This window comes from Plecotus auritus, assembly GCF_963455305.1.
Source record: "Plecotus auritus genome assembly, chromosome: 8".
In the NCBI taxonomy this organism is placed as follows: domain Eukaryota; kingdom Metazoa; phylum Chordata; class Mammalia; order Chiroptera; family Vespertilionidae; genus Plecotus; species Plecotus auritus.
Genome location: NC_137782.1, coordinates 132,524,855 through 132,543,414, shown reverse-complemented (window position 1 = coordinate 132,543,414; position 18,560 = coordinate 132,524,855). Strand labels below are relative to the sequence as shown.

Below are 18,560 nucleotides of genomic sequence, written 5' to 3'. Positions count from 1 at the left end.
CACACACTTGTTGAATTGCCCTCGCTGATACTCTCCCAAGGCCACCTGGTCTTAGCAACCAGTCAGCCCATCTAAAAGAACCCTCAGAGCTCTTTATTTTTAACAATAAAGAGTGGCGCCTACCTTTATTTCTTTCCTTGTAGCTAGCACTTACAGGACACACCTACTCTATGCCCTGCCCTGGTCCAAGCACTTTGGCTACAAGGTCAATAAGAACCTGCCTCCGCATCTGGAGCCTCTGCATCTGGAGCCACCAGTGTCTCCATGAATAGCTTAGGGCCTGGAAAAAAGCCGCCTTCACCTGCCATGCCCAGATGGTATTGCCTCTTTATCCATTTCTATTCCCTGGCCCCTAGACTAGGAAAAGCCCAAACAAAGTAACAGCCAAATGAAGAAGAAAAAAGGTGGGCTCGAAGCGAGTGCTGCCCAGCTGCCATGCACCTCCCATTTCCAACTCTGCGTTCTTCCCAGGGGGGTCCGGGGGGATCCACAGGGAGCCTTTCTGGCCAAGAGCTTGTCACATGTTATCTCTGAAACGCCAGCACTCAGCACACAGGGCAAAGGGACTCACGTCTGTATGGAGAACTGAGCTGAACCAAGACCATCACCTTGGGGTGCTAGGTGTGAAGAGGAGGGGAAGGACCTTGGAGTGACAGTTTAAAGAAGGGGAATGAAGGAGATGAGACACTCAGCCAGAATGTGCATCCTTGTGGCAGGAACCTGTGGAAAGAAAGAGGCTCTTGCATCAACAGAAGCCCCTGGGTGTTGAGGGAAAGAAACAACTTACAGCAGACAAGAGCAGGTGTGTGCAGGGTGGGGTTCAGGACCTGTGGGAGTCTCGGGGGTACTAGTGTAATCCAGACGGGCCTGATCTCACCAACATGTTAAACTGGTTCCTACCATAGTAACCCCAAGAGTTAGGTGTTGTTTTAAATACCTGTGGCTGCACAGCCATTTTAGTTGGGGGGACGGGGGCGGGGGGAATCATGAGTTGGCCAGAGTGCTTTCTATAGTGATTCAAAAAAATTTAAAAAGGCACATTTTCAGGTCTGCAATTGGGGAGGGAGAACTGGGCAGTGGGCTCTTAAAGAAGCAGGTAGCCGGGGTTCCTGATGCTGGCTGAAGGCAGTGAAACGAGGGCTTCTGTTGTAGTAGGCATCACTCTTGCTCACCTTGTCCCTTTGATTATTAAAAACAGTTACCTCTGGGCAAGGACAACTAGAAACAATAAACCGCCAAGCGAGGCTTCACCATTTAACTAGCTGTGTGATCATTGACAAGTTACATGACCTCTCTGTGCCCCAGTTTCCTCTTTTGTATAGTAAGGACAATAAGAACACCAACCTTACAGGTAGAGGATGCAGAGTTTACATATATATATATATATCTCAGAGGCCCAATGCATGAAATTAGTGCAAGAGTAGGCCTTTGCAGCCCCAGCTGCCTCAGCCACCCTCGCAGCCCTGGCTTCATCCAGAAGGTTGTCCGGATGGTCATTCTGCTGTTCAGCCATTCGGTTGATTTGCATATTACACTTTTATTTTATATATACACATAGTGTGTGTGTGTGTATTACTTAGAAACAGCACCTTGCACATACAGTAGTTAAGTGCTATGTACTACCATTAATACTTAAAAATATTGACTATAATAGGAATATTTTACTGTATTGTGTGTCATTCAGTTTATATTACTGGGAAATCCTTTTTCCGGTTTTGTTAAGATATAATAGATATAATTGACATATAACATTGTATAAGTTGTACAACATGACATAATGATATATGTTATATTGCAAAATGATCACCACAGTAAGTTTAATTAACACCCATCACCTCAGTTACAAATTTATTCCCTTGTGATGAAAACTTTTAAGATCTACTCTCAGCAACTGCCAAATAAACAATACAGTATATTAACTAAAGTCATCATTATTGTGCATTACATCCCCAGAACTTATTTATAATGGAAGTTCGTATCTTTTGATCACTTTCACCCAGTATCCACACCTTCCATCCTCCTGCCTCTGGCAACCACAAACCTGGTCTCTGTTCCTATGACTTCATTTTTTTTTTTTTTAGATTCACATATAAGTGAGATCATACAGTATTTGTACAGTATTTGTCTTTCTCTGCCTGACTTATTTCACTTAACATAATGCCCTCGGGGTCTATCCATGTTGTTGCAAATGGCTGGATTTATTTTTGTTTTTATGGTTAAGTAGTATCATATTGTTTATATATATTACATATAGGCAATATAGATAATAGTGTTATATTGTTCATATATAATGTTATATATAAATCACATCTCCTTTATCCAGTCATCTGTCCAACACTTAGGTTGTTTTCCTGTCTTGGGCAATGCTGCAATTATCTCTTTAGGATAGTGATTTCACTTCTTTTGGATAAAAACCCAGAAGTGGAAATGCTGGGTCATATGGTAGTTTTATTTTTACTTTTTTGAGGAACCTCCTTACTGTGGCTGCACCAATTTACATTCCCACCAACAGTGCACAAGGGTTCCCTTTCCTCCACATCCTCACCAGCACTTGTTACCTCTTGTCTTTGCAATGAGGTGATATCTCATTACGGTTTTTATTTGCATGGAAATGTCTCTAAATTTATGTCTTTCATTATTGGAAGCAGTGTCATCCAAGGCCATATTATTTTGCAATATTCAAAATATTTTTCAATGAGTGTATCTGGTTAAGTCCATGTTGCTTTGGAAGGCAGCCAGAATGTCTTCATGTCTGATTTTGTAAATCCTGAAAGATTTCTTTCCAAGGAAAGATCCTGGAGATTAATTTTCCTGCTTATGATGTCTATAAAAACTGTCTTCACCCTTACTTCTGATGCTTGATGTGACCCAAAACCAAATTTATCACTCGCTTCCTTGATGAGTAATGATGCTCTGAAGGGGACAGGATACAGCCGTGTGTTTTCTGGAGAGAGTATGCAGGGAAGAGGCCAAATATCGCTCCCACCCTCACCCACTCCTCACCACAAAGTTGGTACTAGTCAAAGGTGTCCTTGTAAATGATGGCCTGAAACCTTCCTCTGTCACCCTCCCCACCTGCCCCAAGTGTGGGAAATGCCCCATGACCTGGCACCATAGCTGCCTCTCAAGGATGGGAACGAGCCAGAGTGTAGAAAGGGCCTACAAAATGTGGGGTACAGGAGGTTTGTCTCTGCTGAGCCCCTTCCTTCGGTTTGTGCAAAGTTCTCTCCGGGAGTGATATTCAAATTATTTAACAACCCCAGTTGCAAGGCCCCCAACTCCAATCCCACCTGAGCCAAATATTACCCTTTTAATTGCTATATGATGAGACACGAAGGGCAGGGTTGTCCAAGAAGCCCCAGCGGGTGGCCGGAGTAGAAGGGCAGGTACTCCGGTCCCTATTTACTAAACATAAAGAGCATTTTTACATGTAATGACCAGACCAGGCGTAGTGGTTACTGGCAGGCCTGCCCTCTGCCTCAGCATCCTCTGGCTTCCTCTGGCTCTGTCTGAAAGAAGAAATCTGATGGGTGAGAGCGACTGTTGCTATCCATTGCCTTTCCTAAAAGACACCACTCCCACCTAGGTTATCTTCCAACTAGTTGGAACCTGAAATAACTTACTGCCTGCCTAGAGGAGTATAATCTCTCATTAATGACCAAAGCAGAGAAAGATAGAGATAGAGATAGAGATAGAGAAGAGATAGAGATAGAGATAGAGATAGAGATAGAGATAGAGATAGAGATAGAGATAGAGATGAGAGAGAGAGAGAGAGAGAGAGAGAGAGAGAGAGAGAGAGAGACAATGGCCAGATTCTGGTTCAAAACCTTTTGGTGATTGCCATCTTGGCCCTTGGTGTCCTTGGGTAAACCTTTGGCTTCTAAGATTCCAGCACTTATTCATTGGCACAAAAGCACCCACACTGAAAGGGAGAGAGGCACTGGACTATGCCCCCTGGGCTTATTTGCATTTTCAAAAAGGGAATTCAAGGTGCTCAATATTTTGCCTAAACAAATAAATAAATAAAGCCCTGCCTCAGTTCCACAAGGGGCCTTTCCGGACCCTCTAAGTCACGCCATGGCCACTCCATCTACTCATAGGTTTGGTCCAATATGACTGAAATCTGTAAGTTGAACTTTAAAAAGAAGAAGACTAGGAAATCTGAATGAGAAGAGGACCCTGAAAAAAAGAGTTGGAATGTATTAAGAGAGTAAATGTACGAATGGCTTAAACGTATATATAGAGAAAAAAACAACAATGAATCAGTGATGTTAGAGCACTAAACTTTTCCAGAAAATTCAGGCAGCCCTGAGGGTGTAGACCATCCCAGCCAAGAGGCGGTGCCTGCTGTGAGCCTACCGCCCAGCGAGGCCGGTAGCTTTATGTGGACAACAAAAACCATCACATCTGCCTAAATTTCAGCAGGTAGCAAGACACTGATAGATTCTGATGAACAATGGGGCCTGGCTCCTCCAAATCAAAAATCTGGGGGATGAAATAAATGCCTCCTGCATGGTCTTCAATCTGCCAACTGCTCTTATGAACACCCTCTACTCCCTAACTCCCACCTCACTTGCCCTGCCCACTCCTACACCTCGATCTAGCAATGGTCTCCTCTCCGCTCCCAGGATGCTGATCACGTCTGGAGAAAACTGCCAACCTAGCATGCTGATGGGGCCACTGCACACTCATGAGGCCTTCAGCGTGCTTAGCCAATTTTATCTCATCTTTCTGGAGCCTCAGATTTCATCCTCACACGACCTCTCCCAAACGCTTGCCACTGTCCCAGAGATCCCCGTCCTACCTCTGGCTCTTCTGTTCTCCATAGACAATTGCTCCTCTGTCTCAGTGAAAAAGCAGAAGCTGTCCTGTGAGAAACCCTTCCACTTCGGGTAACACGTACGCTGATGTCCTCCCCCAACACCCTCTCGCAGAAGCAGTTTCCCCTTCTCCCTCTCTTTCCACTGTGTTCTTCATTTTGTGTCCCCTCTCACTTCATCCCTGCCTCTGGTATCGTTCCTTGCCACGGTCTTCCTCCCCTCTGCCTACAAAAGTATGCCAGCCTCCTTCAACCTTCAAAATGGCTCAGACTTTCTCCTTCAAGCTACTCGCTTCTTTCTCCCTTCCTTTCATCTGCAAACTTCTTTGCAGACACTCCACAATTCCTCCCATTCACTTCAGCCTGCTGCCCCCTGGCCTCCAACCCCATGATTTCTCCAGTCCATCTCTTGCAAGGGAATTCCCTGGGCAGTGGTCTCTGCTCATTCCTCATTCTATAACAGCTGTAGGCACTGCTGACTCCTCTCTCCCCAACACTACTAGACTATATACTTAAAAATGAAGGAGACGATAAATTTTGTTATGTGTTTTTTCCACAAGTAAAAGGGGGGGGGGGAGATATTGCTGTAAAGTTGCAATTCTCTGCAATCCCACTAATAAATCACCCTAAGTCAAATCAAATCATCACATTCCTGTTCAAATAATGGCAACTATTTTTATTTGGTTCGCTGGGACAGGATAACGTGCGTGCACTCACAAGTTCTCCCCATAGAAACAGAGTTCTATTCTTTGTTTTGTTTGTAATGGCTTTGTACGTCTCTTATGAGCAGTTGGTTTTTAAAGAATTTATGTAGAAGACCATGTTTAACTCACTATTGAATTTTAAGGATAGTTCAACATATAAGCCTGTTGGACATCTCCAATGACAAATTGCAAAGGGCAAAAATGAATCAAGAAGTTGATGTGCCTTAAATGAAATAGAAATAAAGTCTTCCGGTAATGTTCTCCACACCTTGAAGCATACGATTTAGTTTCCAGGGCCAGACAGCAAGCCTAACATTACCAAAGGGATTTACTGACAGTTTGTTTAATAGCATCCTGACTAGTACAAGCAGCTCCTTAGCCTAGACCCGTCATGCTCCCTGGAGTCCTTTCCAGCCTCCACCCTTTCCCCCTTGGACACTCCTCCCCCTGCAGCTGACAAGCTCATTTCTCACTAACGCACTGAGCTCTGCCATGGCCTGCCCTCACCTCTGGAGTTCCTCAGCCACGCCCCACACTCCAGTCTGTGCTCACGTTCACCTTGCCCTCATGGCTTCCCTCATTCCCACCCTGCTGGCCTCACAGCTTGCCTTATAACCCACCCACCACATCCTCACCCCTGCTGGTGAACTGGAAAGGTGTGAGCTATCATTAAAGTCAAATGGGTTCCACCCTAGCTGGTTTTGCTCAATGGTTAGAGCGTCGACCCACAGACTGAAGTGTCTCAGGTTCAATTCCTGGTCAAGGCCACGTACCTCGGTTGCAGGCTCGATCTCCAGCCCAGGTCAGGGCATGTGTGGGAGGCAACCAACCGATGTGTCTCTCTCACATCGATGTTTCTCTCTCTTTCTCTCCCCCTTCTCCCTCCCTTCCACTCTCTCTCTCTTAAAAAAAGAAATCAATAGAAATATATACTCAGGTGAGGATTAAAAAGAATAATAATTAATTAAAAAATAAAGATAAGTGGGTTCCCATGGAGATCTTTTTCTTATCAATTCAAGGTAAATCCTTTGAACCTTAATTTCTTTAGGTGAAAAATTAGGAAGTTGGGATCATATTGTCTCTAAGGTTACCTTATATTCATACCTTCTGTAAGTGAGTCTACTCCTTCCTTTCCAGACCAAGATTCCTTGGTCTGTAATTTTCAAACCTGGTTACACATCAAAACCACAAGGGGTTTAGACAATAAGTTTGAAAGAGACCATTAAACTCAGTCTTCACTGTAGGACTTCTCAGAGCCTTTAGTAGGATAATTTGCATTGTGAATCTCTAAACTTATTTGGACCTTGGAACCCTTCCTTGGACTATCCCTACCCCCACCCATTGACATACAGACATCTGAAAGGACATTCGTATTCTGACAAAAACTGTGTAGAAAACATAACCCTAGAGAATGTTAAAGCAGCTGATTCCCGAGTTCTGAGGTGCAACATTTTCCCTGCCCTCCTCAAAGGCTGCGTCATTGCCAACAAGCTTGAACATACAGGGAACAGTACCAACACATCCTGTTCCCTGTGTGCCCTGCTCAGCTCCCACAGGCACTGCCAGTGGCTGGTATCACCTTGCATATAACCCAGGCGGATCAGACCCTCCTCCGAGCCTCAGGGAATCTGAATCCGTGGTTGTTGTTGTTTTCACTGTCTCACTGAGAGTGTTGCAGTGACTCTGACATACATATTATCTAACGGAGACTATGCATAGCTATTGTTTTAAATTACCATGCACATCACTTAGGCTTTATAAACAGGAATGAGGAAATTCCTGCCACTACTCTCACTTTATTTATTGGTGAATATAGCCTTCTAAACAATCCCAATCTTAAGAAAAATGAGATGAGAGGCCAAAAATTATTTCAAGTTTGATTTCCAAATGTCAAAAAAAAAAGTGAGCTCATTTCTTTGAAAATTTCTTGTACTGTGTTCTAGATCAATACTTGGCATTAGCCTTTGATAAACTTATATAGTGTAACACCACTGCATTCAGGCAGCACGTGGCCAGCATTAACCCACTCCAGTCAGCTGAGAGGTTTCTATTATGTTTATACCATTTCTATAGTAGTAAGAGTCATTTGTCTGACATTAGCTAGCATCTCACACTTCACAGGCACTTTCCTATGAAGTCGCCTATTTATCCTTGGTTTCTTGATTTTAATTAGAAGTGTATTTATTATAAGGACTAGGAAGTCTAGAATGTAAAAGCATGAGAGCAAGCATCCCCATTCTATCTGAGACAGGAAAGCCTTCTTTAGATGGCCTTTTAGATCTCAATTGGCCTTCCTTCCGTACACCGTTCTGTTCTGGGGGCTCCTCCTCCCACAGAACCTTTGAGGCCAGGGAGGCAGCAGAGGAGGTGGTGTTAAGAGGTTAGCTTAGAAGTCCCAAGATATGCAGTGTTTTCAATCAAAGGCTCCAAATAAATTTAGCCATCTAAATACACTTATTTGAGCTAACCTCTCTGAGCATGCAAGAGGTAACCATTTGTGAAAAATCAATTACACTTAATTGGTGATACAGTGGACTGCATAACAAAACAAAAATGGAAAAAAATATAATAACCATTGTTTTAAATGCATAGCCAGGCTCACAAGAAAATAGGGGACATTTCCAGGGCTAAAAGACAGATCTAGAAATATGATGGTTAGCTGACCTTAAAGCAATAGCAGTCCTAGGAGAGATATTCTGATCTTAATTACCCAGACATTTGGTCTAATAGCCTTACATAGATAGGCCCACAAAAGTTTGGGAGTTGGAATTGAGTCTTCTGCCTAAAATTGGGACCTTAAGTGAAAGGGTGTGTGTGTGTGTGTGTGTGTGTGTGTGTGTGTGTGTGTGTGTGTGTCTAAGAATTCAGAACCATAACCTCTCAGTTTTAAAGTTCAAATATGTACGTACTACTTGGAGTTCTGTAAATTACAAGCTGAGAAGGTCACAGTGTGGAAGTGTTTAGGAATCTGCAGAAGGAAACTTGAGTCCTCTCTGGCAGATTGATCCCACAACCCAGTTCTCATAGGATTCCCATAGGTAAATGCAAACTACACATGAGTTCATAATCCAAAATTACCAAAAACCCAAGGAGTATGATTACTCAGACTCCTTGGGGTTTTACTAAACATGGAAAGTACAGAAGACCAGAAATCAGATGAGGAACTCAGGCCCAGCCAATGGTCTCTCCTTTCTTGTCTCCAGAGTTAACAATAGTTGTTAAGTAGCAGATGCACCAAAAGTTCTTTAGAAACCATCATTTTTCCTATAAAATGAAGGCTGTCCCTAAAAATATCACTGCATATGGAATTTCAGCCCCATGAAAAGAACTAGACTAATGGGGGGGAGGGGTTCAGAGCAGATCATTCAAAACTTTGCAATCTTATAAAACAATACCCTTTTAAAAATTAAAAATAAACTAAAAAATCTCACCATTTGAAGCATCTTATATTTTTAATTAAAATAATGCTACAGTGAATGTAGCACTTCCCTTGATTTTTAAAAAATAAACACATAAACTCTCCTGGTGGATGAATATGATGTAGCACTGTGGCTTTGAGTTACGGAGATAGGACGGAAGGAAGGACATTCTTAGATCGAAGTGTCACGACAGAGGTGGATGGCTGTGACTCATTGTCTTGTTATTCCTCTGCACCGGCTTAAAATAGAAATCCAGCCTTTGTTGTTTTGCCAAGTTTCTCTTTTCATAAAAAAAGAAAAAGCTATTTATGTGGTTCCAAATAAGACCAAATGCCAGGAAAGTACTGTTCTGCTGTTGTCAGCAGTATAGCCTTTTCTTTAACCCACAGTGCGTGCTTCTGATACAGCGTGTTGCCCTCACTCGTGACTTTAAGTGCAACGTCTAGTGAGCCAGGGCGGCTGTCACCTGGGAGGAGGAAGAAGGGAAGGTAGACTGTGTTCTATATTCCATTGCCTGGGACTGTAGCAGCAGAGTTATAGCAAGAACGAATCAAGTGGCCAGGATCAAATCATACAATCTAGGAGCTGAACTTGGATACTTCTGGAGAAAAAGAAACAAGCTTAATAAACTCACATGTGCTTAATTTCACCTTCACATTTTATAAAATAAATTTTAAGAAAGAGCTTTATGGAGACCTAAACGGTTGAACTTGACTCATAAAGCCAGAATAAGTCCCCAGGTGTCAAGCAGGACACGGGCATGTGTGATCTTTCTACTGTATTTATGCCAACCTAACAATATCTCCACATCTTCCCTCATGACTATTTCCAGCAGCCAAACTAAGAGGCGTACGTGAAAACTTGATTTTGTTTTGGCTTACAGTTGCCAGTAAGATTTCAATTTAATAAGATTCTACCTGGTCTTTTCTGGCTCTCTTTCCTTAACCCATAGAACATTCATTGTGAAATCTGACCCCATCTCATGTTTACCTAAATAAAGATGGCTAAAATCAGGGCTAAAAGCTCTGATAAGTGGGGAGAGGAGGCATATCTCCCAATGCACAGCAGACAGTTTCAAGAAATTCTCAGGTAGCAAAGAAACATTACTAGAATTCAGAAGTTTCATATCCCACCTCATTTTTCTTACCCCCATTTACTTCACCATCCACCCATTAATGCCAAACGGACTCTAGGGCAGCTACTCCAAGGAGGCAAATGGGCACTTTCTGCCCATCCACAATACATAAGCTGAAGGCGGCAGTAAGTGGTGGGGTGGGGTGGGCCTCAAGAGGAGAAATACGAAAAATGTCCCCAGATTCACCCCCCACACTGCCATTTGGTTCTACCATGTTGTGTTTATAGATATGTTGGTTGAGGGATTTCCTTTTTAAACATTTGATTAAGGATCCTTTCAAGCTTATCTATCTTTAATTTGTTCCTTCTAATGAGAAAGGAGCCGATGAGCCCACTCCCAACGAAGAGGAAGCTCCCAGAACCTTCTGAGAAGGGAGTGGGCCAAATCGAGCCTGAGCTTGGTAGTGCTCAGTGGAATCTAGTTTGCATTCTTGTTGGAAATACTTTCTAGTCATACTACTTGGAAGCAAAGAATTATGCAATTAACCTTTTAATTACCATTGAAAGTGCTATTAAAAAAAACACCGGGTTACCTGAGACCCCATGAACAGGACTTTGCCTGTTCTGTGAGGTCACAGACTACCCAGGGGAGGTGTACTTATTGGTGATCTGCTTGATGAATAGGTGGTAACAGGGGTATGTACAGGTGTGCGATAAAGCAGGAAGGGATAGCAAGCATTTAGGCAGAAGACAGATGCTGCAAGTGAGAATCAACAGGGTGCATGGAAGGAACAAGAAGGTGACCCAGAGGCTGAAGTGCAGGGGAGAGTGGAGAGGAGTGAGGTAGATAGGTGGTAGGGCCACCTCATGCAGGCCTGTGGTGGGGAGGGGGGGCGGCGGGGCGCAGTTAGCATTTTATCCTGTGAGCCCTGGGCCACTGCACAGCAAGGAGGCAGCGGCACTGAATTCAAGAGCTACCCACCTGCTCTTCCAGGCGACATGCACTCTGGACGGGGAGGGTTGGGGGTAAGGTGGAGAAGGCTGACGTGTCCCTGTGCTTAGGTCACTTCTTTGGGTGGCCCGTATGCTGGTCTTGGCAGGAGGTTTTGGCTCATTTGCGGATAGTCTATCCAGTTTCAATGCTTGGAAAAATAATCTCATGACTTCAACTTAGCCTGTCTAGATCACACTTTGAAACACTCGCCTGCCATGCTATGGGCGAGCTGCTTCCTGAGCCCGATGGAAGACTGGTGATGGGGGGAGATGGGAGGGGGAAGGGGGGATGCTTTGAAGCATTAGGAAATTAGGAAAACTTCTTCCTCATTCCTGCTAAATATAGTCAGACACCCAACCAATGAGACCAGATTGGAGGTGCCTAAATCCTGTTAACCTGAACATGGTGGCATTTTTCCAGAAACTCAAGTGCCCAGTTTACAGCATGTTAGCGTGAAATCTGGATTATAAATTAGTCCACCTTTGATTGATACTAAATTGAGTGTTTTGACACTGTCTTTTGGTTTCCCCTTGGGACATTGCTTGAATGGCAATAGATGGGTTGGTTGGAGTGGTGGGCCACTTGCTGCAGCCCTTCCTCACTGATGGCATATGCCCACACATATGTGGCGAAACATGCTGTTGCTGACCTCCGGTAGCCCCTGGCCACTGTCTGAACACCAGCCTCCTGTCACTCATTCGTGAAGCTCTGGCCTCTAGGCTGCTCCATCTGGAAACAACCATACATAGCTTTTTAGTTCACACAGGGGTTAAGTGAAACCTTTGTTAAAGATGCAATAAAGATAAGACACAGAGATGGCAAGAAAGGAAAAGGAGAATAATAATAACAGTCTGCGCCATCAATTGAGCACCCACTGTATACCAGGTGTTTTACAAATGTGACTGCTCATCCTGACTAAATTCCTGCAAGGTTAATGTTTGACAGATGAGGACAGTGGAGCTCAGGGAGGTCCAAGGACTTGTCAAATCCTCACAGTAAGAGAAGGGCATGTCTGGGGTTGCTCTGACAACTCCACTGTGCTGCCATGCGGTGAGGGAGGAAGCTGGTAGCCCCATCAAGACAGAAGCTCAGCTGCTCTGCACCGAACCTCCAGATACCCACAGTCCTTCCCATGCACCCCTGTCATTATCTGTCTGTCTTCCCAAATACCCTGCCCCCTCTTCCTCCCCTCCCTAACCCTGCCCAAAGAGAAGAGACACATTCTAGATGGCTGTCCCCAGCCTCCCACCCTCCCTCCCATTCCCAGGCATTTCCTGTTTTTAAATCATCAGTGGCTCTGGGATGATGGGAAATCAGCTCTGGGCAGGAATGGCCCTCCCCAGAGATTTTCTTAAGAAATTCGGGGCCAGTGTTGAGTGGGTGAGCAAAATCATGGCTTCATGCTTTCCAGAGACCTTCAGCAGGCTTCCCACAATGGCCAGGAAGTGGAGGCAGATGAAATGATAGTCTGAAACCCCTGGAGGCCTTAACCTCTGCTGTCCTTAATTAATTGAATGCTGTCCTTTTAGATGAGTGGAGTCTCAATCCCCAGGCTGGTGTTAATAGAGCCTCAAGCCAGTAGCCTGTCTCAACATACAGAGATGACATGACAGATAGTGGTAGCCCAGATGATAACAGTGGGAATCAAATGAGATTCCAGAATACTCATTAAGTCAGAGGAGATGTGTGCTTAGTAGGCAAGAGCTTGATACCTAGTATGCAGTCTGCTCTGCAGCTAGGAGAGCTCTCCAACTAGATCAAGGAACTGGTCCAGTGGGGAGTGCCCAAGAACCCATCCACAAGTGGTCCACACCAGCCCTGGCACTAAAACATCAAAAGATATACACTGAGTAGCCAGATTATTATGATCTCTGAACATTAGAGGCCCGGTGCATGAATTCGTGCATGGGTGGGGTGTGGCCAGCCTGGCCAGGAGGAGGGGACATGGGTGGTTGGCCTGCCTGCCTGCTGGTCGAACTCCTGGTCGAGGGGACAATTTGCATATTAGCCTTTTATTATATAGGATATACACTGAGTGGCCAGATTAATATGCATTCAGAGATCGTAATAATCTGGCCACCACAGTGTATAATGAGCTTTGTTTTTACCTGAATTCCTTAAGGAAAAGGACTGTCTTCTATGTAGCTGGCCCAACATTCCATTAATAAGCTTGAGATGAGAAGAGGAAGCTACCAAAGGACATGGTAGAGTCACCGTGATAATGACCAAACTGCCTTGTAAAAGACTCTAATTAACTGCAAGGGCTTTCCTTTTGTGAAGGGAGTGTACAAGTTGGGGACACGAGTAAGGAGAGGTCGCTTACTGCCACCCAGTTGTCCTCCTTCCCTGTTCTTCTCCCATGTGTCACTCATCCTCTCATTGGATGGAAGGGGCCCCCAATTACTGCCTACCCAGAGTGTCCACATGTCTCTCTTCAGCCCCAATGACAGGGCAACTGCAAAATACAATCTTATAATGTTGCTATATAAACCTTTGTACTTTTTTAAGTTCAGGGCCCTGAAAAAAAAGCATGGCTACCCCTTCTTTGCTGTCCACTGTTGAGAATCTATCTGCCTGACATTCACACCCTACACCCTCCCTAGATGGGTACTACTTGGGACCAGTGACAGTTAACAGAACTACCAACAGCTCGTGGGGTCCATACCTGACTCCTCTCTGCAGCACCATCTTAACTTCTGTCGTGTACATTTGTTTGTTAAATATGTAGCTGGTTGAATGGATGGGTAAATGATTTCATGAATAAATGACTGGATAAATTAATGAATGAATAAATTTGCATGATAGCTACCTGGGCTAAGAGATGAAACTGTTATCTATGAAGCATTTTTTCCTTTATGAATGGAACAAACACCATTATGAATGGAACCCTCAGCCTGGACCATACTTTAACTAACTGAGCTACTCTGCCCACAAAAACACATCATGGCATTGATTAAGCCTGCCTTGCTTGGGCCTGTTTCAATGGCAATTATGGCCACACTACCCAGACACCTCTTGAGAGCAGGCCTCTTTAAAAGCAGGTGGCTGGAGATTTCCACTGACTTGTTCTTTATTTTTTCTTTTCAGATTATCAAGGAGATGCCTCCACCTCCTGCCGAGGAAAGTGAGGTGAGTGACCAGAGCCGGTGCAGCCAGAGGGGCAGGGTGTTGGAGTGGGGTGGCGAGCTGAGTGGGCTGGGCTGAGACTCGGGCCCCTGCAAAGCAGAGCTAAGTTGGGCCCAGGTTCCCAGTGCATGTGAAGCAGCGGGCAGGGAGGTCTTCGGCTCTTTCCCAACCAAAGATGAAGAGGAATGAACTAAACTGGCAGTCACAGACAGAGGCTTGGGAAGGTTTCTCCTTGCACAGATAAAACTTGAGATGCAAACAGAAACGCTTTTATCAATACAATTATCTTTCCTCTAAAAGAGACACTTTAGGGATCTCTTCTCCCTGCAGAGATTTATGCTTTATGTGTGCAGATCAGGGAAAATCCGTGATTCTAGGAACCACCTGTTTTTTAATTTAAAACAATGTTACCTAAAGATTTGCCAGGAAGTAATGAAAATATATTGGAAGGGGATATGCTAATATCCTGGCCGTGCTCTCAAATCCTCATCATTTGAAGGAAGAAAAATATCTTAGACTCCACCATAAGTTGGCCAGTGAGCAGTTTGCCTGGGGTAGAACAGAGTGGAGGCATTGAAGGCTGATGGTGAGAAGGAACATATGAGGGGAGAGGGGGCAGGAGTGCCCGGCCAGTGGCTTTTCCGGTCCTCTGATCACTTCCGGGAGAGCTGGCCACCCTGAATGCAATGCTCACCAATTTATGAACCAGGGTACAGGTCTGAAAACCCAGTGGGACCAAAGGCTATAATGATGAGGTTTCTAGTTCATGGTCCTTAATCCCTAAGGTCTGTTGTGTGCAAACTGAGCACACCCCCCCCTCACCATTCCTCCTCCCAATGTCTTCGTCAAGTTTCCTACATACAGAAAGAATCATGGTTACATTTAAAATTCCATGTGGCTCTTATATCCTGAACCATATGCATGTAAGCCAAGGGATTTAATAGCTGCCATCAATTAAAGCACATCTTGTTGGAATGCTAACTTCCTGCCCAGAAATCAGGGGAGGAAATTACATTGCTGTGCAAAGAGGAGGGAGGGGAAAAATAACACCCTCTTTACATCCACAAAAGCCTTTTGCTAATCCTTCAAGAGAAAGCACCGTGGTTAGTTCCCGCAGGTTCCACTTTGGCAGTGCTTCTGCTGTGTGCAGCTGTCTCTTGTTCTTCCAAAGAAAAATAGGTCAAGACACTCTCTTGATGAGGTTGGTCTGTTTGCCCTGTTCCCTCCCCTCATTATTTTCAATTAGAGGAGTCGTTGCCCTTTCCTCTGGTGCTGCCTCTACGTTTGTCTTTGGAAGGCGACGTGGCAGCTACTGTGGCCAAAATATGCCAGGAGACTTAGGTGTAAGACTGTGGAGTATGGCTTAGCCCAGACTCCAGCATCTAGCACAGGACTGCACACACAGAACAGTTTAATAAGTATGTGTAGAATGAACTACCATTTTGGAGGGGAAGTGGGACTCGAACCTAAAAAATGCCAAGAAAGAGTAGCTGAAAGCAAGAAAAGTAATTGAGTTTTTCCAGTTTCATCTAATATTCTTAGAGAAGTCTCACCTGAAGAAGGCAGACCTCGTTTCTGACACAGAAAGACAACCTCGGGATGCTTGAGGTTTAAAGGGCTGTGCTAGACCTAAACGAGTTTCGTGCTGGCGAGCGGGCTGCAGGCGGTGCTGATTACCTCAGCATGCACCTTGGCCATGAGAGTCCCTTGGCCCTGGGAGTTAAGCAGCCCTACTCTCCCACCTAATGTGTTTTGGCAGAAAAAATAATAATAATAAAGAAATCCTACAAAAAACAGATAATATAACTTAGCCCACACAGGGGATTTTACACAATGCCCTGAAAATCATAGTCGGAATCCAGACAGCCTTCTCCACTCCAGCTCCCTGTGTTCAAATCCCACCCGCCCTTCAAGCACAGCTCATGTGCTACTATCTCTGAAACCACAATTTCATTCCTTCCATCACAACTCATTTCTCACTTCTCCCTTTTCTGCATCCCCAGGGTGTTTCATTGACTCTTCCTTCTGCGTCAATGTTTAAGATCATTAGCTAATTAAAGATCAAGATCTATATCTAATTAATCCTTGACTTATCCCCAGAGAGCTTAACATGTTGTCTAACACTCAATTTCTAGCTATATGAAGTCACTCTCTGCCATCCATATGTAAGCAAGTCAAGGATCTGTTATTCCAACTTTCATCAGATCTATTAGCATCTATTTTAAATAATGAAACTTTAAGAATGAAAACAACTTTATAATGTGCTCCACAGAGATCCTCTTTAATAGGGAGTATCAGTATGCACAACATAAAAAGCAATGACTTTTTGAGATTCCATGCAACCAACAGTGATACTTCTGTATAAAGGGGGGTCAAGGGAAAATTAATTGAAATGTCAAGATTTCAGCAAAAGCACGGAAACTCAATTTTAACAACTGAGAGGGGCATTTCTTCTCTAATTGGCAGCAGAGTGAGGTTTCCTCACTGAGTTTCTAGTTATTTCCAATAATTGGTAGTTTATGGGAGAAACCAGTAATGGGGCACTTCAGCTGCTAGTTTAGTTCTAAGTAGTTCCATGGACTTTCTGACTCTGTGTGAGAGGGAGAGGGATATGTCTTGAATGCATCCAGTTAACAATAAGCACCTCCCTTTGAATGATGAACTTATTTTTAGGTTTATTATCATGCTCACTGATCCTAACAATTTCTCCAAGGCAAAAACTTTTTAGATGAAAATAACTGAGTGATGGAAAAATGACACAAGTTTTCTAGGACCAACCAGCAGTCCTGGGGTCCCTCACAGCTATGTCTACACAGACAGCCAGAGTAGCCTCCCCCTCTGGAGGGGTGAAGGGCCAACCTACCGCCAGTGCACATCAACTGCACACTGATACACACTCACACATGCACACACATGTGTACATGCCAAACAGGAGTACTAGAGCAGGCCCAGAATTCAGTATTCAATAGTTCAGTAGTTAAAAAAAGACACATTGCTTCTAAAAAAATGAACACACTATTCTTTATTGAAGAATGCAAGAAAATCGTTGCATCATCCTTAGTCATGGTGTGTATGTGAAGGGTATGTTGGTGCCATGACATGTTCTACAGCTCAGAACAAGGAAATTTTAGATCATTTGGAATTTTCATATTTACAAACAAAGGGGTTGCTGGATTTTTCAGTTCACTCCTAGGAATTAATCTCCAAGACTGACATTGAGGATGACTTCTCTGGCTTATCCCCAAAGATGTCAGATGACACAAGCAGCCAGTTCTACTTTAGGTTCAACCCTTCGGAGTCTCCTGGGCCTGGAGTTTCTGTGGCCTTTGCCCTTTACTTACTTCATGTCATCGCCCTCACAAAACTTACTCCTCTATAAATGTGAACAATCATGTTGACAGCTATATCCTCCTTATTTTTCTCAAAATATCACACTGCACTGGCTCAGGGGCTCAGCCACAGTGGCCAAGTGAGTGAAAGACAGAATGGACAAATAGAAGGTTCTTATTTGGAACTATCAGGGCTTACCACAAGGATTTAAGGTGGGTTATGGTTCATCAAAATGTTAAATGGATTCAAAGGCTGATTTAAAACTATTTCCTTGGGCTCAATTCTGTTTCAGTTACAGTCTCCTTTCCATAGGTAGTTCCCTCTAGCACCTGCTTGGCTTGAGAGCCTATTTGGGTCAAGCTGGCCATCTGGATATCAGAGGAGGAGGAATGTTAAAGAACTTTTAGCTTGAGTCTAAGAGGGTCACCATCTATATGCACAACTCCAGGGGGAGCTGTTCACATCAAAACTATGGTGTTGTCCAGGGCATGGAGCGGTACAAAAGCCTGACATGATTGGAAAGACGGAAAAGTTCAGTGTCTGAGGGCAGCATGGGACTAAGCCAATTTGGGGTTAATCCAATGTGTGCATCTGACCTCAGAGTCTACAGCTATTTCTTTCTAGAGCAGGACTGTGACCAAAGACACGCCCAGGTCTACCTGAGGACAAGCAGATCAGATGGTCCTCTGCCATCTGAGATATGTGACCCAAACATCAGCCAACTGGATGTCTGGGGCCGCCACATCCTTTAAGATTTAAACATAACTTCCCCTGATGGAAACCAGCACTCCTCCCCAAGCTCTGCGACTTCTCCAGGCACCACTAACTCCTACTTCTTGCTTCTCCTCTGATAACTCCCCTTCTTCGTTTGCTGGACACCATCTAACAAACTCGATTCCCACACTCCCCCAAAGGCACCGCTGGCACATGGCCATCTGCATAGGGACTTTTGCTGAAGGATTAAAAGTATGTGGTTGCAACACAGTGCAGCCGGTGAATAACTCCTAACAGAATATTAAGCAGCCTCTTCTGTAGCAACACTGTCATTCCCGCTGCTGGGAGGGTCTCAGCCATCTCCTCAGGTGGGTACTGGT

At 44.3% G+C, this 18,560-nt stretch overlaps 1 protein-coding gene across 1 annotated transcript in view; it reads left to right on the top strand.

Moving 5' to 3' along the window:
- The window catches only part of ANTXR1 (ANTXR cell adhesion molecule 1), a 234,069-nt gene that overhangs the window by 149,303 nt on the left and 66,206 nt on the right, over positions 1-18,560 (top strand). Inside the window, exon 14 of the mRNA XM_080684563.1 lies at positions 14,098-14,139. Coding sequence (XP_080540689.1) covers positions 14,098-14,139 — 42 coding nt within the window. The remainder of the gene's footprint in view (positions 1-14,097; positions 14,140-18,560) is intronic.